Source organism: Vanessa cardui, chromosome 14, assembly GCF_905220365.1.
Source record: "Vanessa cardui chromosome 14, ilVanCard2.1, whole genome shotgun sequence".
Lineage (NCBI taxonomy): Eukaryota > Metazoa > Arthropoda > Insecta > Lepidoptera > Nymphalidae > Vanessa > Vanessa cardui.
The window spans coordinates 7,562,850-7,590,371 of record NC_061136.1 but is presented as its reverse complement, the minus strand read 5'-3'; the positions used below and the strand labels follow the sequence as shown (position 1 = coordinate 7,590,371).

The window sequence follows — 27,522 nt, the reverse complement described above, 5'->3', positions numbered from 1 at the left end:
AACAATTACGAATAGCTAGAATCTTTCCAAATGACTGAATCGTTACATTACAATAAATTTTAATGAATACATTTTTTATATTCTTCTGAGTTCATTATTTTTATCAGTGTTTGAAAAGCGATTATGGTAATATTAATATTTGCCAAAGCAACAAAGGCGAGTGGGATCAGTGATTAAAGTGTGTGAAACTTAGTCGTTGATTACGAATTCAAACCCAGGTTTTTATGTGGATAAGTTGTTGAAATTTATGTCATGACGCTGAAGAAATTTCTTGAGTAAAAACTTAATTTTTCGGAGGCACATCGACTACACGTGTATAACAATACATATTGGAGCTGCATAGTGGAATAAGATCTACACATTATCCTCAAAAGTAGAGAATGCCCAGTTAGTCCAGCAGTAGAATATTCACTTTACTTTAAACGTTGGAACTCTTTTTGTACAGTTACTGAATTAGAAACGGTTAATGTTTGATAGCAAAGTTGTAATTCGATTGACTTTTAACTTGACTTTGACGAAGGTTGTGAGCTCGACCTAATTTGGTTGAAGGGCTACCTGTTTAATCGCCGGACTAACTTGTCGCGTTAATGTTAATCTAATTCGTAAGCCAAAACGAAAATAATTGGTCCGTTAAATGAAACTCTTAAACGCGTATTGTTTAAGCTAAATTTAAAGGAATTCCTTTTATTTATTCAACTTATTGTAATCTTATTTTTGACACGAAATTGTGATTAAAACTGTGGGGCTTATATTTATAATTTGGATAATTGTCGAAGATACGTAACAGCCACCGCAATTTTGAATTGACATTTCCTTTCCACTGGGTTACTTTTTCACCTTGTAAATGCTCGCTCAAAATTGAATTAAAATATATATTAATATTAGAATTTGACATATAAAATATTTAAGCTGTGTTTTACTATATTGGCATTATTCGTTACGCCAACGAAATGAGGAATCAAAAAGGTTATTTTCCTCGAGTTACTGTATATTAGATAAGAAACGTCTTGACCGCAAAGGCAATACAGTTCAAAGACCTTCGCCCAATTCGTATATTTTCTTTACTTTCTTTTCATCATTTTAATAGGATTTAATATAAATATTCATAATATTATAAAACATTTCAAAGGGATTCTTTTTGCAGGTTTTTGGCGGTATCATTCTCTAACGCGCCCTTTTTGTCCACATTTTTCTTTATCTCCAAAATCTTCTCTCAAAGAGCCTGAAATGCTAGAGGGCATTTATTTATCAGATTATTTTCTTTTTCGGAGAAGTCAGTTGAAGCTTATCATTAAGATCGAAAAACACATTTAACATTTTTCTAGTAAACAATTACAAAAACATGAACTCTACTGAATAAAAATATTCGTATGCAGTTTTAAATAATAACAAATAACTGTCTAAAAAGTAAGGGTGTATTTCTAATTCAAAGCATTACAAAGCATTTAGAATATTGATAATTGTTTCAAAAATGTTTGTAACTACGTTCAATTATTCAAAATCGGAAACATGCCAGCTAGCAATGTTTCCCGTCTAACAAATAATTATTCATTCTTACGTAATTCTTGTTTGCTTCGATTTCAATCGCATTTATTTAGCGATTCTGAGAGTTAAATCCCTTCGAGAGGATACTTTAATTTTATGTCGCTCTGAGTTGTACGTATGACATTTCTTGTAAGGATGATTATTTGTATTATTACGAGCAGCTTTAGGTATTATTTGAAGTAATTCTATAATATTTTTGTTGTATATAAATAACAATATTGTACTTATACTATAATCACAATAGCCTGGTCGTTTAACTTTAAGAAAGTTGCGGCTTCAATCCTTACAACTTGGGGTATTGTCACACCCACTAGTGGTGTGATACTTACTTAGATGGAAAATAGGAAAATAATCATTTCTTTCAAATAACAAGTTTATTGTAAAAACAAACATCTAGATTTATATTTTGAATATGAAAGATCGGTGTTTGATCTTCAGTTACGAATGAATGACTAATCAGACCAAATCTATTAAAATAAAATATTTTAAACTCAAATTCAAATTTCTTTATTTAATGTAGAAGCATTACACTTACTCGTTGATGTTCAAATAAAACACTACTACCGGATCGGAAAAAGAACCTGAGAAGAATCGGCAAAGGAAACTCAACGGTTCTTTTTTGTTTTGTTAAATTAATTAAATACAGTTTACATTCATTTTACATAGATTACTTTTTATTTATTTATTTGTTTAGAAAATATTCACTTAAATGTAACGTTGAGTAGTGGGTGGGCTTGTAATAATTAATTACTTGTATGAAACTTGTACAAAGACTGTATTTATTTTGAAATATTTCATTTGATGACGACTTATATTTATACTAAAATGAAAAGAAATCGTTTAAATGCTTATTACATTCACCAAGTACAGTATATGTATTTTTACTTTAAATATTAAATCTTTTACCTAGTTTAAGTTCAAGTGTCAAAAAATTACAGCAGTGACAAGAAAACTTTGAATTTCATAGGATTGTTACTACTGAATTGCATTAGCATGTATTTAATTTCCATTATATTGTTGTTAACGATTATTTAAATTGTTGAGCGATGAATAATTTTTGAGTAGATCTAAATAGGTATAAAAATACTTATCGAAATGTATTTTAAATATTGAAAATTTTGAAAACCTTCTAGTACCTTCTGCTTCTGTAGTATCCTTAATTAAATGTTTATGGTATGACTTTAGTATATAACTTTAGTATTTCGCGTCTGCGATGTCAATACATTCCGTTCCACTTAAATTACAAATTTAATATGGAATTGATTTGTATACTTTACTTAATTTTAATCAATAAATATACATACCTTATCTTAAAAGTAGTTATAAACAGATTTTAAACATCCCAAACAAGGGCTAAAGCGGACACTTCTTTTGAGAAGATATTTCAGGGCTTATTTGAATTAGTAGATACATATAATGTATGTGTTATTTTTTTTTTTCAATAAATGATTTTCTTCACGGCAGAGCATGAGATGGAATATTAACACAAGCGAAGCACATAAAAAACTCATTGCGCCAGGTACGAAAGGCTAATCTTCGTTTTATATTTACGTGTTTTAAACACTGGGATGTCATTAAAAAAATTAATATATTTATACCCATACATTACGGTATGTACGTAAATAATTAAGTATTTATGTAATATAATAAAGTAACACAAATATTATTTATATAAGTATTTTTAATACTAAAAAAAGTTACTTGTCGAATGATTATCGGAGTATTATAGATACATGCAGAAATAAGCGAGTGACTTTTAAAATCCCTTCTCAAATCCCCTATTATCGCACCCTATCCTTTCTTTAAAGAGGTCATTATTTAATAGGTGTTAAAATATGATTTTATTTCAGGTAAAAATACTCAAACTTAATAATAATTATTATAGCGTAATAAATCAATATTTTTTTTTGTGGTTCGCTATTAAAATGAGAGTCATAATATTTATTTTTATTATTTAATATTTAAAAAGAAAAATAGAATTTGTTTTTAACTCTGGTTTATAGACTAAACATTTTAACTAAATATGATAATTCAAGTTTCGGGCCCACTCATACTGTGATAATGACTGCAAAGATATAAAACAAAACCCTTAGCTAACAATGGCAAGTTTCAGTGCGTATCCGGACGTACTGAAACTTGGCATTATTAGCTAAGGTGTTATGTTATTGTATAACTGTGGAGCAAAGGAAACGATTTTAATTGACTTTATTTGATAAAAAATTAAATTATTGCAATACATATATAGGTATATTAATAAACGGGTATATTTAGTATTCATACAATAAATAAAATAACTGAAAATTTTATATTAAAATTTAAAAAGTTTTCCTATAATGGCTTTCTGTTCAATGTTCGCTAAAGCACGGTCTTGGATTTAGGTGCTATTAGCCCAGCTATAAATAAGGTCTAACATGTTTTAAAGGATTACGTTTAGCTTGTAGTGCTCTGATGAAGGTTCATAGCGATTAAGGAAGGGTTATTATTAAAGGGAATCTTTTTTACTAAATACTCTTAAATGTTTTAAGTTAAGTTAATGGGAATACACAGAAAGTAAACAAGAGTGGTAAATAATCAAAATTATAACAATGTGTATTTTTAGATGATAATTACGAATGTATATTCTTGTTTAATATTTAATGAAACTATGATCTAGTCATTTTAAATTATTATTCAAAAATATGTCTTAAATATTTATATATATTAATTTAAATTAAATCTGCGAGTTTCGCGATATCCAGATCGCTAGATATCACCGATTAACCGTATTCATAGCGTTTACGTTTTGACGTCGCGTCAGATGCAACAGGAGCGCGATAGGGACAAGGGGCGCATGCGCACGGTCGAACGGGGTGCGGGCGGTGAGCGGGCGGCGTGCAGCCTCCACGCTCGTTGGTAATGAATCGCCGGTACCCGCGGGTCGCGCTGCGTTCCTAGCGTTCGAGCGCTGCTAAAAGTTGAACGTTGCGCTGCGTTGCGTCGCTCCGCCGCGCCATCTCCCGACCGCGGGTGTTGAAGGCGCTCTCAAAATAAAGGTAAGAAATAAAGTAGTTTTTCATACTTTTAATTTGCGCAAGTTTCAAAACTTGAGTTGTTTGTAAACATTGTTTTGAATATTTTTAATGGTGTTTTCATGTGACCTGTGTACTTTTTAATACTTGCATATTTGTTTTTCTTTGTTATCGCTCAAGGGTAATGACAATTAGGAAGTTAACATTTATTGTTTACATTAATTAGATGGACGAGTTTTATTAGAGTTCAGTGTTAGTCCTAAAAGAAATTAACAAAGAACAATAAATATATAAGATTTTCATTACACTGGTAGAAAATTAAAAGGCTCTTTCCAAGAATCATTATTGTCACAAATTCGTGTGGTGCGGTTATTGTTCGTGATTACAATGGAACTGTTAATGTTTTGGTTGAGATGAATGAAGTGTCGATGAGCAACAAAAACTGCCACTCAGCCGTATCGTGAGCGGTTTATATAAAATAACCGTCAAGTCACAATACTTTTATTGTGTTGATACAGCCGTTACCGAATATTGCCGAATATACCAATTTATTTATTACTCTCATTTATATCGTATTTAAATTAATAGCCCAATCTAAAGAAAAAAATCTCAAAGACACGTGGTACTGGATGATAGTTTTAAGAATTCCTGTTAAATTGAAAAATGAATAAACTAAAAAATTATATATTATTTACATTTACTTATGAGATAAAACTGTAACAATGATTTGTATTTATTATATCTTAAATTATACTATACTTTAAATGTTGGTAAAGAGTAACTACTGTTTTCTTTACAGTTTCTTAATTCCAAACCAGTGGTAGGTTTACGTTTAGTACAGTTCTGTAAAATAACGATTTAAAAGCGCTCATAAAGATTACTTGAATAAAGTATATTTTGATCGATCGATTGATTAATATTTACGAGAATATGTTTACAAAAAAACTATTCAGTCATATTTTTTCTTTTTAAAGTATCTTTTAACTGATTTTAATGAAAATAAACATTGCTAATACTTTAGGACATAATTGAGGATGCTTGTTATCCTAGATAACAAGGGAGATTATAAGGGATGGTTATATACATATATATGTAGGCGAATCTTCCAATCAAACGGCTTAGCAAAGGGACATTTTGCTTATTTTATAAACATTAATATCTATTAAACATTGATTTCGCCATTTACGAAAATTAAAACAATATTTTTTTTATCGATATCGATAAGAAGACTATATAGATTACTAGCGGTCCGCTCAGGCTTCGCACGGGTGCAATGCTGATAATAAATATACTACAGAATTTGTTTATTAACTTCATCACATTAGATACTTCTAAAATTGTCAGCGTTTCTTTACTAAATTGTCCATGTATTATATTATATACAACTCTACCTATTAAAAAAACCGCATCAAAATCCATTGCGTAATTTTAAAGATCTAAGCATACATAGGGACAGACAGAGGTAAACAACTTTGTTTTATACTATGTAAAGATAAAAGAAAACCCGAGTCAGTATATATGGATTGGTGAATAATATTAACTACTCGTTGCCGATTTTGATATTTGATTGATATACTCGGAAATGGCGATAATTTTTTTTTTTTTCAAACGATTCATAAGTTCTTCTAAGGGCCTATTTGAATGAAGCGCATTTTTTTTTGATTGATGCTAATAAAGCAGGGCTGAAAAAAATGTCACCGTCTTCAAGAATAGTACGGGACGTCCGGTCCGGAAAACTGTTTGAGTGTAATGGTGTCAAGAAGATTGTGGTGCATATTTTTTAACCGACTTCAAAAGGAAAAGGTTTCTGAATTCGTACGCGTATAATACGTGCATATAGACTCATGTTTTTGGTTGAATTTCAGTTTTTACTTTATAAATCGCTTTACAATAATCAAAATTAGTCTATTTAATAATACAGGAAAGATTTTGAAATTGTGATTTTTTTAAATGTGTTATGTTATCGTTTCTTATCTTTGGCTATCCCAATCAGCAGAATATTTGTTGCAGTCAACCCTGCCCTACATTTACACTGTAAGATATATAAACCATTACTTAAAATGTCTATGCATTGACAATTATAGCATCTGAGAAGCTTTTAATTATACCAGCTAACTCATTCTTTACAATACAGCAGTATAAAGTAGTAGGCTCGTTCACTCAATATAGACGTCATTAGACCAATAATTTTTTTTTATTAATAATAATATATTGTATCTTTTCTACCTTGTGTATGTATGAGTATTGATGTCATTAGGTACATATACATGTGTGTAAATCTAGTATCTTAATATCAATATGTGTTACTAATGAATGCATACTATTTTATTTAACAAATATATTATATTTTCTTGATTTGAAATTACTTAGTTTCTTAACCAATATTTAGCCATGTAAATAACTTACCTTTACGCTATTAAACCTACATACAAATTACATCAAGTTTAGACAATCTTATATATAAATTTCGAAACGGCTTGACTGATTCTCATGAAACTGTGTGAGCATATTGAGTAGGTCTGAGAATCGGCCAACATCTATTTTTCATACTCCTGATTGATACAGATTGTCCGCCCTTAACATTTTTTTTTTAATTTTTTGACATTTCTTTTTTTTTATATTATATATTATAACTTATTATGTCGCATTAAAAATACAAGCAACCCTAATTTTTTACCGTTTTATCACCAACTCCTGTTTTTTAATAGCCATTTTAGTAGTTTTATCATTTTTTATCCACGGTCGATAAATGATCAATCGTCTAATTAAATTAGTTATACTAGCTAGTTGTCTACAGGTGTCACTTCTGACCCAGTAAACAGCACGGAGTAGGCACGAGAAGCCGGTCTCGGTGTGTCTCTCAAACAATAAGATTTCTGTCACTCCCTACACAGTTGTCCTGAAGAAATCGATAGTATCATTTCTGCGGAAATTCCAGATCAGTCCACTGATCAACTGCTGTTTGATATTGTTACAGCAAACAGCATCTATGGTCCATGTGGTACTCTTGGTAGTTCATCGCCATGCATGGCAAATGGAAAATGTACTAAAAAATTCCCTAAAGATTTTACTAATTATACGGTCACAAATGTCGACGGATATCCAATATATCGTCGAAGAAATCCCGATATTGGCGGACAAACATTTATTAAAAATATCAGCAACACAGTCATTGACAATCGTTGGGTGGTGCCATATTCGCCTCTGCTGCGCAAGACATACAATGCTCATATTAAAGTTGAGTTCTGCAGTTCTTTGAAGAGCATCAGATACATTTGCAAATATGCCCATAAAGGCAGTGATATGGGTGAATTTATAGTGGAAAATTCTAATTTGAATGCTCCTCCAGTGAATAAAAACGATGAAATAATGCTCTACCAAATTGGTTGATACTTCAGCTCCAATGAAGCTGCTTGGCGTATCTTTGGTTTTATTCATGTTCAAGAACGGGATCCAGCAATGGTTCAGTTAACCGTCCACCTTGAAAACGGTCAACGTGTATTTTTTCGAACCAGACAGCGATTGATCGTGCAAAAAATCCAACTAAAACTACACTCACTCACTCGCAGTAATCGTGCGAATGATTTTGGTGCCTTTGCACGAAAATTACTCTATTCACTAGTACCACGCAATTTCACATGGACTCAAACAAAAAGCAAGGCTCACAAGTTGCTGCTTGTCTCAATTTATTTAAAACAAACACTTCGGGGCGATTATTCATTATTCATAAGTCAATCCAAGACACACTGAGTGCTTTTATCTTCGACTGTTGTTGGTTAATGTTACTGGCCCATTATCATTTCAAGATATACGTGAAGTGAATGGGCAGCACTATCCAACGTATAAAGATGCATGCCTTGCACTCGGCTTGCTGGACGACGACAACCAGTGGGAATGTATGCTTGCTGAAGCTGCATTGAACTGTACAGCAATACAAATTCGTCTATTATCTGCTATAGTGTTAACTACATATTTTTCAGCCCGAGCACAGATATTGTGGGATAATGACAAAGATGCAATGACTGATGATATATTGCATCAACATCATAACATTCAGCGACGCTATGTACAATGAAGCAAGGATTGATATTGAGGATCTTTGCATTGCGATTGCCAACTTACCACTCAGTCATTTCGGTATAAATTTGCCAAATCGAACTGCATCTGATTTAATGAACACTGAAATGAATCGTGAACTGCAGTACAACATTGTAGAAATGGCAGCGATTGTTGCCCGCAATGTCCCACTAATGAATGAGGAACAAAGAACCATTTATGATCACATTATGCTCGCAGTCTCAGCTGGACGAGGTGGGTTCTTCTTTTTGGATGCACCGGGGGAACTGGCAAAACATTATTTCGCTAATTCTTTCTGAAATACGATCAAAGAATGGCATCGCATTGGCCTTTGCACCATCGGGCATTGCAGCAACTTTATTGGATGGAGGCAGTATTTTATTTTATTTATTTGTTTCTTAATATTGCATACTGCGTCAGGGTTATTCTAAATATTTAGTGGCAACTTAAATACTGAATGAGCTGTTCTACCTCCATGCAATAAAGTTGCTGGAAAATATATTAATACCACGAATTCTCATTATACCTACAGATGTGCCTGCAGATGTATGTATAATGAGATAGTTAAAAATGATAGTTTAAAATGTAATCAGTTTTTAGATAGTTTTCAGTTTTTTTAGTTTCAATTTGGATTCTAACACCACTCTTCATCTAACTGGATCTTATTTCTTTGATACAGCACTATTATATCGTTGTTTATAATTCACCTCGTGTTGAGCGGTTAAGGAAATCAAAATAGAAAGTGTCAAAATATTTTTCCCTTACCGCAAACATGCATTAGACGAGCGTAGAATAAGCTTTGCCTGGCTGTTAGAATGTACATGATGTTTTATTTTATTATCGCGTACATTATTCTTGTTTATGTTAAAAACTATATAATGATTTGGACTTTATATTGAAATGGGTTATCTAAAACGCTTTTAAGCGTTTACTGAAAATGCGATATATCCGGAACATACAATCATAATTTAGATAGATAGTAAAACAATGTACAAAGTAAAAGGCTCATTAAATTTTACCAAAATAAAATCAACTGTTGTCATATGTTGACAAATAATAGTTGGCCAACAGTATATTATTTTACCTTAGATTAATAGAGGGGTAAGTAATAAAAAAAAAGAAGTATCGAGCTTACAATTTATTTTTAATGAAAGTTATATTCATATTTTGTAGTGCCATCCTGAAATTTTGTGATTATTTTGATACTTCATGTCACTCTTTCACTAAATAGTTATTCATTTTAAGTTAAAATTCGTGGTCTCGATACTAAGAGCTCATTTTGATTGCTGACGAGATGCGTAGTCGACTTTTAAAAGCCGACTAGAACATGTTTGATATTTTTTCAGCTGTTCGAGGTCTTTGGTGCTTTTGATTAATCACCACTGAAATGATGAATAAATAATGTATACTCTTATAATATACTTATCGTATTTTATTGCATTTACATACATTTAATTTTAATGATTTTAAACATATGTATATAATTATCACTTTTCATACACCAATAAATAAAATTAAATAGATAAAAAACGTGTCCCTTATAAAATCCATTTCTATCCACCAGATATAATAGGTATTTATATTATAGTGCGTAGCACATTTTCATATATTTAAGTTTTAAAATATTACGACCCTGCAATACAATAGGATATAATGTCGTTGGCGCTTTTCGAATGTATGCTGTCAAAACTAAAATAAATATAAGCACCAAAAGTTGAATATAGTAGCTGGGTTATGAGGCCGCATATGTGTTGGTAAACCGTTACAAAAAAGTTATTGGGTATTTATGTCGCTAAATTTTCAGTAGAATGGACACCGACTCCAAATATAGCAATAATTATAACTACATTATATAATCGTAAATCGACTTTTAAGTAGTCTAATATTTTTCATTTCATTTTACCTAGGAGGACTCTCAAAAATATGTTAAATATGCAATTATTTTTATTACTTTTTAGTACATTTTTATTTGTTTTATAATAGTGTTTTGTTTGAAGTCGGTTTTTCTTTTTGTTAAAATTTTATTTATTTTTTGATTTTAAGTGAAGCTGATGTAGACTAACATTTTTTTTAATATGGATAGATTAAGCGTGCCGTTTATATGAATCAGAAACTACTTCGGGGACAATTTCAAAAGAAACTTTCGAATAAAGCAAAAATAGATTTTCGAAAATGCGGCTTTAATACGTCATGCGGCATAAACTACAAGGTACCACTCTCGAATGAGCTGTAATCGACCTCAGTAAAAAAAAATTTGCAAAAGAGCTATTCGTATGCTATGTCGTACATCATATGACATCACATCATATACACAAAATTTGATTAAAGACAGTAAGAAATTCTGCCCCAAATCGCACCCTAACTGTAAGCCGTTTAGGAGTTCCGTCAATATATGGTATAAAACAAGACGCTTTCTCTGTCCCTATATCTTTAAAACTACGCAACGGATTTTGATGCGGTTTTTTTTAATAGATAGTGTGATTCAAGGGGAAGGTTTGTATATATAATAAATGAACAATATAGTAAAGAAACACTGACAATTTTAGAAGTTTGCAATGTGATGTCGTAAATAAACAAATTCTTTAGTATATTTAGTATCAGTTTTGCACCCGTGAGAAGTCGGGGCGGGTCGCTTGTTAATTATAATATTCGATTATGACAATTACATGAACATAACCACGTTCCGGAAGATGATTTAAATATCCAAGTAACCCATAAATAAAAGATTCGACCGAGTATTGCTAACGTGCTCCTCAGAACTGTTCCGTTCCCTCCCGTTCCCTTAATTTGTCATGGATCCTATAATCAGAACCTTACCAAACTTTCACCAAACTACCCTTAAAGTATGTCCTTTATAATTTTAAAAGAATAATCAAAATTGTGCAAACCAATTTTGAGTTATTCACCTATTTATCGCGCACATACACAATGCAAATTTAAGACTTATGTCGTTTTCATAAGGATACCATCATCGGAAAAAAATAAAAAAAAAATGGGACCCCACGGGAAGCACTACCTTTCAAACAAAAAAAAAAATTATCAAAATCGGTCCACCCAGTAAAAAGTTATGAGGTAACAAACATAAAAAAAAAAAAAAAAAAAAATACAGACGAATTGATAACCTCCTCCTTTTTGAAGTCGGTTGAAAATACAGTACATCTTTATGTGTATTTTATTTTTCATTTAATAACACCCTAATTACATTAGTGAGAACCAGAGACAGACTCGTAAATTGATTTTATACAATCATAAAATTGAAATGTCTGTTCGTTATTTAAAAATAGCCGCTTTTAACTAAATGCGTATGTATGTATGTCTACTCGGTTAAATTCACAATTTTCGTCTGTCTGACTGTTATTTTCGGCTAAACTCTAGAACGACTGGACCGATTTTGACGAGACTTTCCCTGGTAGATAGCCAACATTATAAGGAGTAACGTAGGCTAGTAACGTTTGTTTTAGAATTATACATAAAATAATAATTATGTCACGCTGAAATACGAAAAAATTACTAAATTTAAATACGCAAAAATTCGTAGGCACATCTAGTTACAAATAAATATAAAGATAATGGAGCTAAATATAGATAAAAACTTATTTATTAAGTACGATATGACATTTACAGTTTTATTAAAAATAGAAGTTTCAAGCGACATAAATTTATATGAAATAAGAGAGATGAATGCATACTCTTTAATATCTAAAGCTCTCTCTTTAATGTAAGAGCATAGGAAAGTAATTACTACTGGCTAAGACTTGTTTTATTTATATTCTGATTGCCTTTTAACGCTATGATAGATAACACCTTTTGAAGCGAGAGGTAAGAAAATATTGATTAAGACCTACAGTTTAAAGTGCGATTAGTAATTAAGATTTGTTGAAAAGAGACTTATTTACATCTTGAGTTTAAGATACCTCGAATTTATTCGTTTCAGAGGAATAATATCATCTTTAATAATAATGAAAAATGGCAATTCTTACCCAGTTAATATGTAATAAATAAAATAAATAAAACATACAATTAGCTTTTCGTTTACCCACAAAGCGAGCAGTACACATGAATATTCGAACAACTGAAATTAATATCGCCAACTTTCATATTCGTCGGAGGTTTTTTATTGACGCAAATGTAAAATTTATTCGAATAATTTTATCATGTGTGACTTTATGCTGGTATTATAAAACCTTCGTTTATATCAACATCAGACATCTGACGTTTAACTGAATTTATATTTAAATCCTTTCAACAGCTTAAAGATTTATTAAAAATATATTTTATTTATTACAACATATTAAGGTAGGTGAGATAATGGGCCCCTTGTTGTTGAGTTGATTACCTTCCCTTATAGATACTGTTTATGATGAGAATTAATACAAATCGATCTTTAAACCATCAATACGTCACGAACCTGGAACCAAGATGTTCCTTGTTCTTAGCTTCTTCTCCATCGAATCGACAACAATATCTATAATATATTTATAAGCTATGATCTAAAGATATTATAATCAAACAGATTTATAACTTTATATTTAGTACTACTGTAACTTTAGTTGCCGCCCGCGGTTTCGCCATCGGGCGTTTGTCGTCATGTTCAAGCTTATTCCATAGTAAATTAGAAAACTGCTTATAACTATAGTGAAAGAGTAACAGACAGATAGACAGATAGAATTACTTTTGCATCTATAATATTATACATATTATCGATATTATTATTTCATGATAGGGGTTTTCCTAAAATACTTTGAAAAGTATTTTGAGTAAGTTTAAACACAGCATGTTCACCGGTAAACATGAAATGTGCATGCTGTGCCGGTAAACAGCATAGTATTGTTATGTTTCGGTTTCGAGGGCTAGTGAGCGAGTTTAACTACAGCCACAAAAGGCACGTCTAAATTCCCAAAGTTGATAGTATATTGACGATGTGATGGACAAAAGATATGTCTTTGCAGTGCCAATGACATGTGTATATCGGTATCCATTGTGGACCTTTTGTCACCTATTCTAATGCAAAATATATTAAAGTAATTAGTCATCAGTATAATTATTTATAAAATGCTTAAAATATTTATGTACTGATAAATGCTCTAAACATTATAATGTATTTTAAATAAAAATATAAGTACATAAAAGACATTTAATAAAAATATATATTTTTATGATAGATCCAATAATCCTCGTTCGTATTTTTATCGGGAGTATGTAAAACATTGATTATGAAGTCGAAATCTGGCTCATCAAAGTTTATGCAAGTTTGTAGTTCAGCTAAGTAATTTGTTTGGAACGGACCAGTTCTTCAGCTCTAGTAACGCTTCTTTGTCTTTAAAAGCGAACGTTTTTATCATCTACGGCTTTAAACAAAATATGGTTTCTTTTTTTTCTTCTTTACAAATGGTAATTTATAGAAACATTTTTGTTACAAATTCTCAAACGTGGTTTACGTAAAGAACTTTTTAGTTTATTGAAATTAAAAAACGAATTCGATTTAGATTCAAATCTTACTTATTTTTTTATACTTATATATTACATTACATTATTTTTATGTACATAATTTGAATAACGAATAAAAGGTTGTAGGGTTTTTATATTTATTAACATATAATTTGAAATGGCTAGATTAATGAAAATTCTTCTTTGTTATTAGTAAATAAGATGAGAAGCAAACACTCGTAAGCGTTTGTAAGTTTTTGCTTAACGTGTTAGTGTTGTTACCTACACACACTTTTTAATTTTACACTTATAAATATGTATTATTTTAACAACTCGAATAATTTAAGTAAACTAAAACATAGTAATACTATACTGTTAATGTTATACTATATGCGAATAGAAGCATCATATAATAAGTTCCAAGTTTCCTTTTCAAAAACAAAAGGAGTCCTAAGCTCAGTAGTGTGATCTTTACAAGCTCTTACATTATTTTAATGTATCCGTCCAAGATGATTTCCCTCTTCAATACAATGCTTAGTGGGATATCTTTCGTATAGAAACAATATGAAAATGATCGGCTTAATGGTCTAAATTTTAGCTTGTGTTTATAAATACGTATGAGTTTATATTTGAGGCAGTTTACTTTGCTTATGTTTGCGTGGTTCTCGATATTTGATTATGCGTGCGCAAATTATAATATTATATAAATAATAATAGTATATGGTGTAGTATTAATAAAATATAGAATATTTTTTACCATTTATTTTATACTAGCTGACCCGACAAACTTCGTACTGCCACAATCGAAATACTTAAATAGTCCAAATGTGATGAGCATAGAAACCATTGCACGCTGCGACACTGCTGATCTAACAGTAACAATAAATAACTGATACTTACATTAAAAGCGACACTATCAATATTTTTTTCTATATTTTCAATGACACAGGAATCATAAGGTTGTGTAATAAATTCCCATGTCGCTATGATTAAGTCCTTACAATATAAAATTTGCAAAACCAATTATAATAAACTGGCTTTACCATAAGTTTTAATTTGAAACTCATGAGTCCTCCTAAGTAAAATAAAATGAAAAGCCTTAGAGTACTCAAAGGTCGATTTACAATTATTAAAAATAATTATATTAATGATTAATCAAACGTTTTTCTGTTGAATGTTTACCAATTTTAAACTATGACTGGGTAATCCCATCAAAGTAGCTTGTAACAGAAATAATTACTTTAACTCTGTAGTATAGAAATATATCAAATAATACACATGTACATACATGTACAGGAAAATAGCGGTTTCCATATTACGTATCCATTAATTATACGTATAGATTATATAATAACGAGGCTACATTTAGAGCGGGCAATTTGTAAACGACGATCCTTATCTTCTATCCGGTCTAAGAAGATAAAGACTGAAAGCTGATAAAACAGTATTTAGGGATTATTAATTCAAGATTCGCTCTCGACTTTCTTAAAGTAAGCAACAATTTTCATCGAAGATTATACAATGTTTAATTTTTTCACAGTCGTTTGTAGAATTTTAAATACGTCGTTTGAAATGTCTTAAATAGGTACGTAGTAGATTTCTAAGCTTTTATCATATTTTTATTTATATATCCATCACAAATGCAATTTATTCTGAAGCGGTCGCTTACGAATTTATTTCGTCAATAATGGATCTTTTTCAAAATAAATTCCAACTATGGTTGGGATGTGGCGTAAAACTTTTAACGAAATTGATTCCATTTTCAAAGGCTATATATATATATATATATATATTTATAATTTTTTTTCTTATTATGTCTAGAAAAATAATAGAATAGATATTAACAGCAACGTATTCATCGTACGTCTTTTAACTAAAAAAAAAACTTTTAGAATAACAGATGAGTATAATAAGAAAATAGAAGTAAGATATGATAGTTTTTTGTATACAAAGAAATAGCTAACTTCTATTCCATAATATAAAGAACTCAATTAATTAATCACATTTTTAGTTTGGGCCTACTCAATAAATACTCTCTCTATAAATAGGTCGTGATTTGACATGATTAAATAATTGAACTCATATTATAATGAAATTGCTTTATAATTGAAGCAATTCGTATTATTTTATCAGTGAAGATTATTTTATAAGGTGAATATAATTGTTATATGATGTAGAATGAAAATGTAACTGAGAACGAAGTAAATTACTTAAATACAATCATATTTTGCTTCTCAAGTTTATACCTATCATGATAATAAAGCTCATTGAAAATCCCACGTGTTTTCTTCTAAATTGGTAATCTAAATACTCTTTAATGCGATACGCGAATCAAAAGTATTATTTGTAATATGTTTTTAAAATATCTTGTATTATATTCGTAAGTTCTAGTCTAAATTTTTAAAGGTAATTTTTATTTACAGTATGATTTTTAACAGCAGTATCAGCACTTCAAATTAATAAGTTTTTAATGTCATCAAGATTAAGAAGAATATCTGTGTATCAAATAATTTGATCAAAAGTTTTACAGGAAGTGGGCGCGCGTCAGTCAGTGAGCGTTAATGTAAGCTACATCTCTACATAGTATAAAACGAAGCCGCTTCCCGCCGTCTGTACGCTTAGATCTTTTAAACTTCGTAACGGATTTTAATACGGTTCATTTATAGACAGAGATTCAAGAGGAATGTACCTATATCTATAATGCATATAATGTAGTGGAGAACTGAGAAGTTCGACTTTTGTATCGTAAAAATATCAATAATGTGTTTTTTACTATTTATTTTTCAATGTAAATGTTGTTATACCCTTTACCTACTTGCTTGAAGTCTGACGGGTTATTATCTACGAGTGACAAAATAAATGAAAAAATTGATAAATCTCCTCAAAGGTTGGTAAAAAAAACGATCTTCAATCTACTATATCTAATCTACTTAAATCGCTTATAGACTAAGTGATTTTTTTTTTTTTTTTTTTTTTTTTTTTTTTTCGCTGGAAAAACGCTTTACGCGCTTCCCCCACGTGATGGAAGTGGGGGGGTGTGTGGGACTCCCCAGTTTCCTGGACGCCGAGTGCACCCAGGACCACCGGGTTTACCCACTAAAAAACCAGCGGTACCCTCTCCGTCTTTCGGCGGGCGCCACGGGATCGCTTACGCATGCTACCGTGACGCCCTGACGGTCGACCCGCCTATGCTGGCCTCCAACACCTAGGGGGGATTCTCGGGGTACGGAGACCCCCCCTTTTCCCTGCGGCGCCTATTGAGGCGGGGAGAGAAGGTGCGCGTAGCGCCTTTTCCTCCTCCCCGGTCGTCTACGGCGGAGCGGGTCTGTAGCGGCATTCTCCCGCTCCCGCTCCGCGGCTTCCTTCTGCGACATTACGTTTTCGCAGAAGGAGCGCATCTCCGACCAACACGTCTCACTGCTAAGCATTTCGTTGATGATGCTCGACAGCGAGAGGTCTCCGCCCATAGACGCCGCCAAGGAGTGCCTCTGGGAACCCCACGCGGCACACTCACTCAGGGTGTGGTGCGCCGTGTCGATTGGCGCACCACACTCGTGGCAGGATGGTGACGCCTCCCGCCGTGCTATTCCGTGCAGGTACTTACCGAAGCATCCGTGCCCGGTAAGTACCTGCGTCATCCTGAAGGTGAGCGTGCCCTTATTCCTCGCGACCCAGCGACTCAAGTGGGGACGGATCGCCTCCACTGTCGCCAGGCCCGCCGTGGGTGACCCCAGATCCTCCTGCCATCGGGCGATCAGGGCTTGCTGGGCTAGAGCCCTGATCCGCCCGACCTCCGCCAACCCTGGACGGTCGCCGCGGTTCCTTGCCTCGACCCGGAACCGGTACACCTCCGCGAGCACCTCCGCCTGGAGCTCCCAGGGCGGATCGCCCGCGAGAAGTGTCGCCGCAGTCCACGACACCGTACGGTAACCTCTGATGCCTCTCACCGCTATGACCCTCTGCGGCTTCCGCAGCAGGGCCCGATTGTCAGCGGTGAGGGCGTCGACCCAGATCGGGGCACCGTACAGCGCCATCGACCTCACTACGCCGGCGTACAGACGCCGGCACAGCGATCCCGGCCCCCCCACATTCGGAAGGAGGCGGCCAAGAGCGGCGGCGGCATTGATGAGCCTCGGGCCGAGATGCACAAAATGCTGCCCGAAGCTCCATCGACCGTCCAGGATGAGGCCCAGATACTTCATCTGGGACTGCACCTTGATCACCGTCCCCCGGACGGTGATACTCGCCCCTCGTGGGGGTCCCCTCCATGGACCGTGGAATAGGAGAGCCTCCGTTTTGGTTATGGAGACCCTCAGGCCCAGCATTCCCATACGGTCCACGGTGAGAGCCGTTCCGACCTCGGCGAGGCGAGCCGCCTCCCGAAAGTCCCGGCCTGTCGCCGTGACGAGGGTGTCGTCGGCGTAGCACAACACTCCCATCCCGGGAAGGACTGGAGCTCGCAGGAGCCAATCGAAACCGACGTTCCACAGGATTGGGCCGAGAACCGACCCCTGTGGAACGCCGCAGCCCACCCGACGCCGGACCAACCTCCCGTCGACCCCCGCCCAGAGGACCTCCCTGTCCTGGAGGTACGCCTCCAGCAGCCTCCTCAGATAGGTTGGCACCCCATGGTATCGGAGTGCCTCCCGTATCGTCTCGAAAGGGAGACTGTTGAAGGCATTCGCCACGTCAAGTGACACCGCCAGGACGACTTGCCTCTGGGCTACCGCTTCCGTCGTCCGAACCTTCAAGGCGTCCAGGGCGTCGACCGTCGACCGGCCCGCCCTGAACCCGAACTGAGCCTCTGAAAGGCCCGGACCAACCTCCTCGAGGTGCTGAACGAGACGGGCTGCGAGAATCTTCTCGAAGAGTTTGGCCATCTCGTTCAGCAGCACTATTGGCCTGTATGCCGAAGGGGAATCCAGCGGACGACCTTCCTTCGGCAACAGGACCAACTTTCCCTCCTTCCAAGGCTTCGGAAACTGTCCGCTGTACAGACATTCGTCGAACAGCTCCCGAAGCCCTGCGCCTAGGAATTCCAGGGCGCCGCACAGAACACGCCCTGGAACCCCGTCCGGACCCGGCGCCGTGTTCTTGGCCCTCGGGCGGCTGAGAGCCATCTCCATCTCCCGCTCCGTGATCAGTGGTGGAGTCACTGTGTCTTCGATCACGGAGTGGATAGACTAAGTGATAATCCAAATAAATAAATATATTTTCTTATGGTATTTGATTTGGTTGACACTGTATCGAATTTGTTAATTACTGTTCTAGTATGCACCAATTATTACACAATATGGCATTCATATTTGCTGATGCTCTAGGCAATTAAATGTTAAGCACATTTGATGATCCATTGGAAATAAATAGTACAATAAAACCAGAATGTTCAACAATTCTCAAATAAGTTTTCTGCGTATTGACAGAAGACTTAATGACCATCTTTACTCAGTTGGTGGTAGAGCTTTGTGCAAACCCGTCTGGGTAGGTACCACCCACTCATCAGTTATTCTACTGCCAAACAACAGTACTCAGTATTATTGTGTTCCGGTTTGAAGGGTGAGTGAGCCAGTGTAACTACAGGCACAAGGGAGATAATATCTTAGTTCCCAAGGTTAGTGGCACATTGACGATTTAAGGAATAGTTAATATTTATTACAGCGTCTTTGTCTTTGGGTACCACTTACCATCAGGTGCCCCATGTGCTCGTCCGCCAACCTATACCATAAAAAAAATAACAAAAATACGTAAGAGGTTGATGCACCTTGCGAGTATACAAAAACACCTGGTCAATAAATATAAATGAGCCTCTTTGTACCTTCCAAATAACTTTTCATTCAGACTTTAAAATAAAGTGTTTAAGGATAGTGAGCAATTTAAATAATATTTTCACTTACTAATCGTCACCCGCGGCTTCGCTGGCGTGTTGCGGTTTGGTCGTCAAGTGCTACGCATAAAATAGTAGCCTTGGAGCCTCAATGCCTCAATCATGCTTAAACCTATCAAATTCGGTTTGGCCGGACAGAGCAACAGATAGACAGATATAGTAACTTTCCTTTTTAAAATGCTTGTATATATTAGTATGATTAAAATGTAACAAATAGTAAAATATTTTTTTAAGTTTATAAAAATGTCATAAGACACTAAATTCCAGTAAAATATCACAAAAGTGCAGTCAGGCTTACAAAAACTTAAGGCTAATGTTATAAAAAGCCATTTCCAGCTAAGATGTTTGTGGGTAATATAGAATACACGTTCAAATGCTCGTGTATTTCCAAAAAGGATATTTCCCAAACTTCCCGGATAACAATATATAAATATGGGCGTCACTCATAGCAACACGATTGACATATATCACACAAACTCGGTAAAAGTAGCTAACGCAAATAAATTTATGAACTATGTAATACTAGTAGGAGAATTAAAGATTAATAAAAAGTTATATTAATTTCAGTAAACAAAGCGCAAGCTTTTAAATTTTCTTCGCTGAGTGGTACCTTATGCAAGGCCGACTTTTATGTATGACCCACCCATATTCTACCACCAAAACAAAAATACTTAGTATTGATGTTGCAGTTTAGAGGGTGAGTGATCCAAAGTAACTACAAACGCAAGTAACTTAACATCTTAGTTCCTAATAATATCGGTCTATGGGCAATGTAATGCAATAATATGGTTTTTATTATATTATAAATATCAATGGGTGGTGGTTATTATTTACCATGCTCGTCCCGTCTATAGTATAAAAAAACTGTAAATATAAAAAAATTATGACACTATTTTTAGGCTTATGACATGGATCGTAATGATTAAAGAAAGACAAGAATTAATTGAATTGTATAGAAAACTTATAAACGTTTTTACAAACTTAATATTGTATAAAGCATCGTAAAATATTGTCATGGTTTATCTATTTTTGTTTTTAGCCACAATATGTTGTATGTATTTTATTAAATGTTAAATATTCAGTTCCCAGTTGAATCTAGATGGAGGATATGTGGTGCAAAAAATTGAATTACGTTGAAAATGATTAAGAAGTAGGTATAGCTTATTTCATTACTTTGCACCACTGTGGGACCAACCAACATTGACACAGCTACATTTGTGACAGGATCATAATCGGAAAAGAGTTTCATTGAACTGTAATCCAAATTTAAAATTAGTTTTTAATATATACATTTTTTTGTTGATGTACGCATTGTATGTACGTTTTGTTATTGTGAATGCATTATTACCGTATTATTATATATATTATTAACATATTCCACCACGCTGTTCCAATGCGGGTTGGTGGAATGCACATGTGGCAGAATTTCAAAGAAATTAGATACATGCAGGTTTCCTCACGATATTTTCCTTCACCGCTGAGCACGAGATGAATTATAAACACAAATTAAGCACATATATATATATATATATATATATATATATATATATATATATATAGTGGTGCTTGCCTGGTTTTGAACCCGAAATCATCGGTTAAGATGCACATGTTCTAACTACTGGGCCATCTCGGCTCTCTCTTAGCAACGAGCATTATATGAATTATAAAAGTAAATCCAGCACATGCCATCAGCGATCCGCGAATTTCAACTCTTATTTTTTCTCATCACGGATAATACAGTTACAAACATTATATTCATAATAAAGACTCTCATTAAAACGAAAATGGGTCGGACATATTTCGAGGTTCCAGCATGATTGATAGACAAAAGAAGTACAATAAGGTGTAAGTCAGACAGAACGAGGAAACATGAGAGGCTAATATCACAAGAGCTGAGTAATAATGTAATTAGGAAAGCGTGTCCAATAGTAATAATAATTGCCTAACGTAATTTTAATAATTCCGATTTTATATTACGTTCATTTGTCAGGAAATTGAGTTCCCTTAATAACATATTGCTTTACTTTGCTGAATTATAATCATTTATTGAAACAAAAACAAAACAAAACTAAATGGAAGAGGAGGCCTTAACCCAGCAGTGGGAAATTTACAGGCTGTTACTTTATAGCAAAATTTCGTTAAAGAAAATTTTATAATATTATACATTACTTTTTATTTCATTTTTTGATTTAACTTTTATGTTAAATGCATAAACGAAATATGTACTATTTCTTATATTCGTGAAAATTACATGGCTTAATCTTAAAATCCGGTCTGAAAGCAGTACTATGGTATTTGCCTGGAATGTTTCGGATGTTAAGCCTACTCGGCCTACGTGTTTAAACTGTGTAGGCAAGTTGAGAGCATGTTTGTATATCTCTTGCAACGTACTAGGGCTTACTATCAAAGTAATTCGTAAATGGGCTTTAAACATAAACAAGTTTGAATTGAAATAGTTATGAAATATCGGAAGTCATTTATGTGTTCTTGTTGATAGCACTTTGATTTACATTGTTTGTTTTTTCATTTCAGACAATAAATCAGATTATAAAATAGTGTAAGACAATTATGAGATATAAATTTTACAACTCCTAAGTATTATTCAATGCTAAAATATTTACTTAAGTAGAGGTTTGATTTAGTGTCTTTAAAATGTTTTTTTTTTTAAGTATTCAATGAAATACAGCAACAAATTATAATCTTTTTTTTATAAGTTTGGTTGAATTGTTAACAAAATTTAATTTGAAATGTTCTTGTTTTTTATTGTTTATGAATAAATTTAATTCTTTAAAAAAACAAGAATATTTTCTTAGCTAATTAAATAAGTATTTAGTTGTCAATTCTGTTACGTCGGAAGCTTAACAAATTTCATAAATTTTCGTTAAAGTCGTGAAAACGAAGACTCTATTTTGGGGCATTACTCGTTGTAGGGAGGCGCGTTGTGCCGGAGGGGGCTCTTATTGGCGCATGTATTGGAAAATGTCTATGTTATTATTTAAGCGACGAGGAAAACTCGCGCCGCTAATACCCTTCGCTCTGTACACTTATTGAATTTTTATTACTAAATACCGTCTTCACTTGAAACGGGAAGGAATTCGACTAATATGTTCCTTATTTATTTTTTAATTTATTAAAACAAAGAGTTCGATTTGGATCCGAGAGCCTGACACAAGTTGATGCATGCGTTCCTTACGTTAAATGTTTGCCAGAATCCTGTTTAGGACTTGGTATTATATTAGAAGGTTTTAAAATTCTGTCTAACAATTTAGGTAAAGGCATTCAGTTTTTTAATAATTTAGCCAATTGCAGTTCATTATTCATTGTCCTCTTATGCATGCCAAAACTCTTCCTTCCCTTACGTGTCCAGCCGGCACCGTCACACTTTTAGGTCGTCAGTCAATCTAGCGGGCTATCTACGCTGCTATTACCGATCCTCGGTCTATACTCTAGAGTTGGCCAGTGGTAAAATCTAATTTTATTAAAAAAATAATAAACAGTTTAGTTTAATTCCATTCAGTAATAAATAATTAATTACGAAATTAATTAACATAACATGTAACACTTGTTAGTCCAATCTTGATCGAATCATTTAATTACATATATATTTGTAAGAAACAAAGTTCATTTAAAACTTCTTAATTTGACTAATGTAAACGAGTTAGGATATATCAAAGGCAGTGTGCTCTTGAATAGAATGGTAGTTTCGTGTTGTGAATTTCACGTGAAAGCCAGACTCAATATGAATTTCGCTTAGCTCAGCTTAGTTCTGGCGTTGGCACCTACAGACAAGAGCTTAGGTTAACAAAATTGCGCCAGTGAAGTTCTCTATTAACAGTGAAGTCATTTTTAGATAGAATCATAATACCTTTAATACAATAATGTTTGTTGATGATATTGTGAAGTTTTTTAATAGATGTCAATTGTGTACAATATTTGTTTGAAATTAAAAATTTAATTTACTGGTTTCTATTTTTTAAGACGTAGTTGAACACTACATCATACATATTTGAGAAATAAATATGATTAAATCTTTGTGTTACATTTAACAACTGCACGATTTATTTTTTGTTAGTTTACTTTCTATCAATTGATTCGATTTTCAGTTAAATTATAAAAAAAAATTAAAATAACCGAAATATAATAAACAATTTACGAAAGTTTTTAATCTTGGAAAATTTACACTTAGGTTCACATAGAATAATAATTAGAGATTTATTAAAATTCATAAAAAATTATAGTCATGAATATTATAGTTTCGTATAACTAAGTTGTGAATTCGTAAAGTTTTCTCATTATATCTGGAGATATAATTACTTCAATACAATACTGGAAGATATTTTAACATTGTTGCGATTTATAGAGACAGATACCAATGTAATGATATCAATATAGTTATACTCCGTGGCTTGGATGAATACGGGATTACATGAGACGTAGAAACAATGATTAGGTCTTTTGTGTGTAGGCAACGAACAGTGTTACTAGAAAAAAGAAAATTGGACCTCGACGGATCTTAGCAAAAAATGTACGAACAAATGAATTATATTATTTATGTACCCTGTTTACAGTACAGTAAAACCCCTCTTACGCGATAGACGTACCGAGTGCGATTCGCGTAAATCGGGGTACAATTTTGCATATAAAGACAAAATATTTTTAATTGGGACCGGAAAAATAGAATTATAATAAAAAAATGGGATAAATAGAACAATAATTTAAGAATTTTATATTACAGAGTTTAAATTAAGTTACTTTCACATTACCAATTTCGTTAGAAAAAGAAAAAATGTATCATATAGTTTTTTCGAAAGACGAATAAACTAGAAAATTTAAAAATCGCTTTACTTCGAATTCGCGTAAGTCGGGGTATTACTGTACTTATAAACATTATTATTATGCCTGCCTTATTTGTAAAAAAATATTATAAGTAATTAATAATAAAAAGAGTCGAGATGGCCCAGTGGTTAGAACGCGTGCATCTTAACCGATGATTGCGGGTTCAAACCCAGGCAAGCACCGCAGATTCATGTGCTTAATTTGTCTTTATAATTTATCTCTTGCTCGGCGGTGAGGAAACCTGCATGTAACAAATTTCATAGAAATTTGGCCATATGTGTACTCCAACAACCCGCACGGGAAGAGCGTGGTGGAATATGTTCCAAATCTTCTCCTCAAAGGGAGAGGAGGACTTAGCTCAGCAGTGGGAATTGACAGGCTGCTGTTGTTGTTGTAATAATTGTTAAAAAAATATTAGGTATTTCTGTATTCTCTTAGTAATAGCCTGGTACTTGGATGTTGCCAGTGTACCTGGATACGCACGTAAAGTCGTTAATCCTGCGCCTGCACTGTCTCCATTGCCAGATTGCTGTCGCATTGGATTACGAGAGTGCATCTCTTTTCGTCTTGTCGTAATATAAAATTATTACTGATATTTGTAATATGAAATACTGTCATAATTTTTCTTAATAAGCACATGATTAAATTTTGGCACTATTTGAGTACATTGGCGTAGGATTTTGATAACTGATATTAAAATAACGCTGCTTGCTTGTCTATTAGAAGCAAATCGATACGAGTTTTGTTTTATTATATTGATAAATGGAGCAAATTACATAAAATAACGAGGACCTCAATACAAGAATATTGCTTTAAAGGGGACCGATTAGAATGTGTTTTCGGAAATTGTCGATGGGGAAATTGCCCGGAGACAAATTCGGTTCGCGCTGTAATAAGTACATTTTTTAGGAAGGGATTATAAACATTCTGTTACTTTATTAAAAAAAATCACGATGTAATTTTTGGCTGTAATATTCAATTTCATAATTTATAAACCCAACCGTAAAATGATATGCAATGTTATAAAAATGAACATGTTAAAACCAAAATATTGGGATACCGTTTTTTATATGTACATGATGTTTGTATATAATTATGTGTTACGAGATCGTTCACTTGTATTTATTATGTACAACAATATTATACACTTTTTTTTACTTTTTTTTATTGTATAGGTTGGCGGACGAGCATATGGGCCACCTGATGGTAAGTGGTCACCATCACCCATAGACAATGACGCTGTGAGAAATTAAACTATTCCCTACATCGTCAGTGTGCCACCAACCTTGGGAACTAAGATTTTATGTCCCTTGTGCCTGTAGTTACACTGGCTCAGTCACCCTTCAAACCGGAACACAACAGTACTGAGTACTGTTATTTGGCGGTAGATTAACTGATGAGTGGGTGGTACCTACCCAGACGGGCTTGCACAAAGCCCTACCACCAAGTAACTTAAACGTACATCTTCACACTGATTATCCGATGAGACGAAGATTCAATAAGACCCGAGACAGGTCAGGAGTAGCACAAAAGCAACTGCTTTCTGGGGTACGGTAGTATAAAACTTGCCTCTGCATAGCTCTACGCTACTACTGATTATTGCTTCAATAAAATCGACAGTGAGTATATTCACCCAATCATAAATAAACAATAATCTGATGAGTTTTACAACTAGACCCTATACTAAAATGCAACCATGGTTTCCAAATTTGAATTTTTTGGACACAGTATTGATTAAGGGTTCTTTTTCATTTATATTGCAGTATATAATAGGCATTACGATTGGCATTGTATTCTTTGTTTAGGTTCTTTAAAAGAGCTATTGTGCCCGTCTAGACGAATCCTTATACAAATGTATCCTATACCTACGTAGCAAAATTATTTACCTCGTGATTTTTAATATAATTTTTATAGTAATATTTCTTTTTATGTCAATTGATAAACAAACAATTTTATAGATAAGGATAGCTTCGGTGGAGTGTTATTTTTATATTTAAAATATGTATTGCGTAAAACTACAATTAATTACTTTTACATAAACAAGCATATTTTTTATACTTCCTGTAAGGAAAAATGTTTTTATTTTTGTTTGAAACACATATAAGTTTCGATATTTAATTTAAAAAAATATTAGAGATGTGCATTTCTTTTCGGAAATGACATTTACGAATCTAAAAAGCGACCGTCATATTCTATAAAAATATAGGAAATAAAAGTAAAAGGAATGCAATACATTAAATATTTCCCAAGAAAAATTACTTTAGGAGATCTTATCCTCGATATTTCCGTTGAGGAGAAACACAGCTTTTAATCTTTATATTTTAGTAATAAACACAAATATTAAAAATATATAATTATATCGTATATATAAATTAATTTATAGTAACGGCATGATTTTTATCATCTATATGACATTTTATTTAGTAATAAGTATTCTTGACAAGAGGTTTAAAATCATTAGTTAGGAAAGATAATAGGTTCTTGGAATAATTTTTACTCACTTAAATGGTCATATCAGAGAACAGGAAGCTAAAATTATAATTATCTAATTCTTTAGTTACCAGGAAAAAAAGAACCAATTATAGGACTCTGTACTTCTAATAACGAAAAATTGTTATTTCCTATTTAAATCTATGAGCAATCTATGAGCACGGTATGAAAGCAACACAAAATTCTGTTCGATTTTCACGTGAATATTTTTTAAATTTTATTCCATTTATGAATGTAAGATTAATTTTTTAAATT

General features: G+C 33.4%; 2 protein-coding genes across 2 annotated transcripts in view; both read left to right on the top strand.

Moving 5' to 3' along the window:
* The first annotated feature begins 4,342 nt into the window (after positions 1-4,342).
* LOC124535400 lies at positions 4,343-7,943 on the top strand. Its single transcript, XM_047111608.1, has 2 exons — positions 4,343-4,437; positions 7,448-7,943. The coding sequence occupies exons 1-2, from the start codon at positions 4,343-4,345 to the stop codon at positions 7,941-7,943; spliced, it is 591 nt and encodes a 196-aa protein (XP_046967564.1).
* LOC124535311 (lachesin-like) overlaps positions 4,349-27,522 on the top strand; it is a 79,116-nt gene continuing 55,942 nt past the window's right edge. The window contains exon 1 of the mRNA XM_047111493.1: positions 4,349-4,577. The gene's annotated coding sequence lies outside the window, so the exon portion shown is untranslated. The remainder of the gene's footprint in view (positions 4,578-27,522) is intronic.

Coding starts and splice junctions, on each gene's coding strand:
- LOC124535400 (XM_047111608.1), top strand. CDS start 4,343: ATGCAACAGGAGCGCGATAGGGACAAGGGGCGCATGCGCACGGTCGAA. Junction 4,438..7,447: donor TGCAGCCTCCACGCTCGTTG/GTAATGAATCGC, acceptor CTCCCTACACAG/TTGTCCTGAAGAAATCGATA.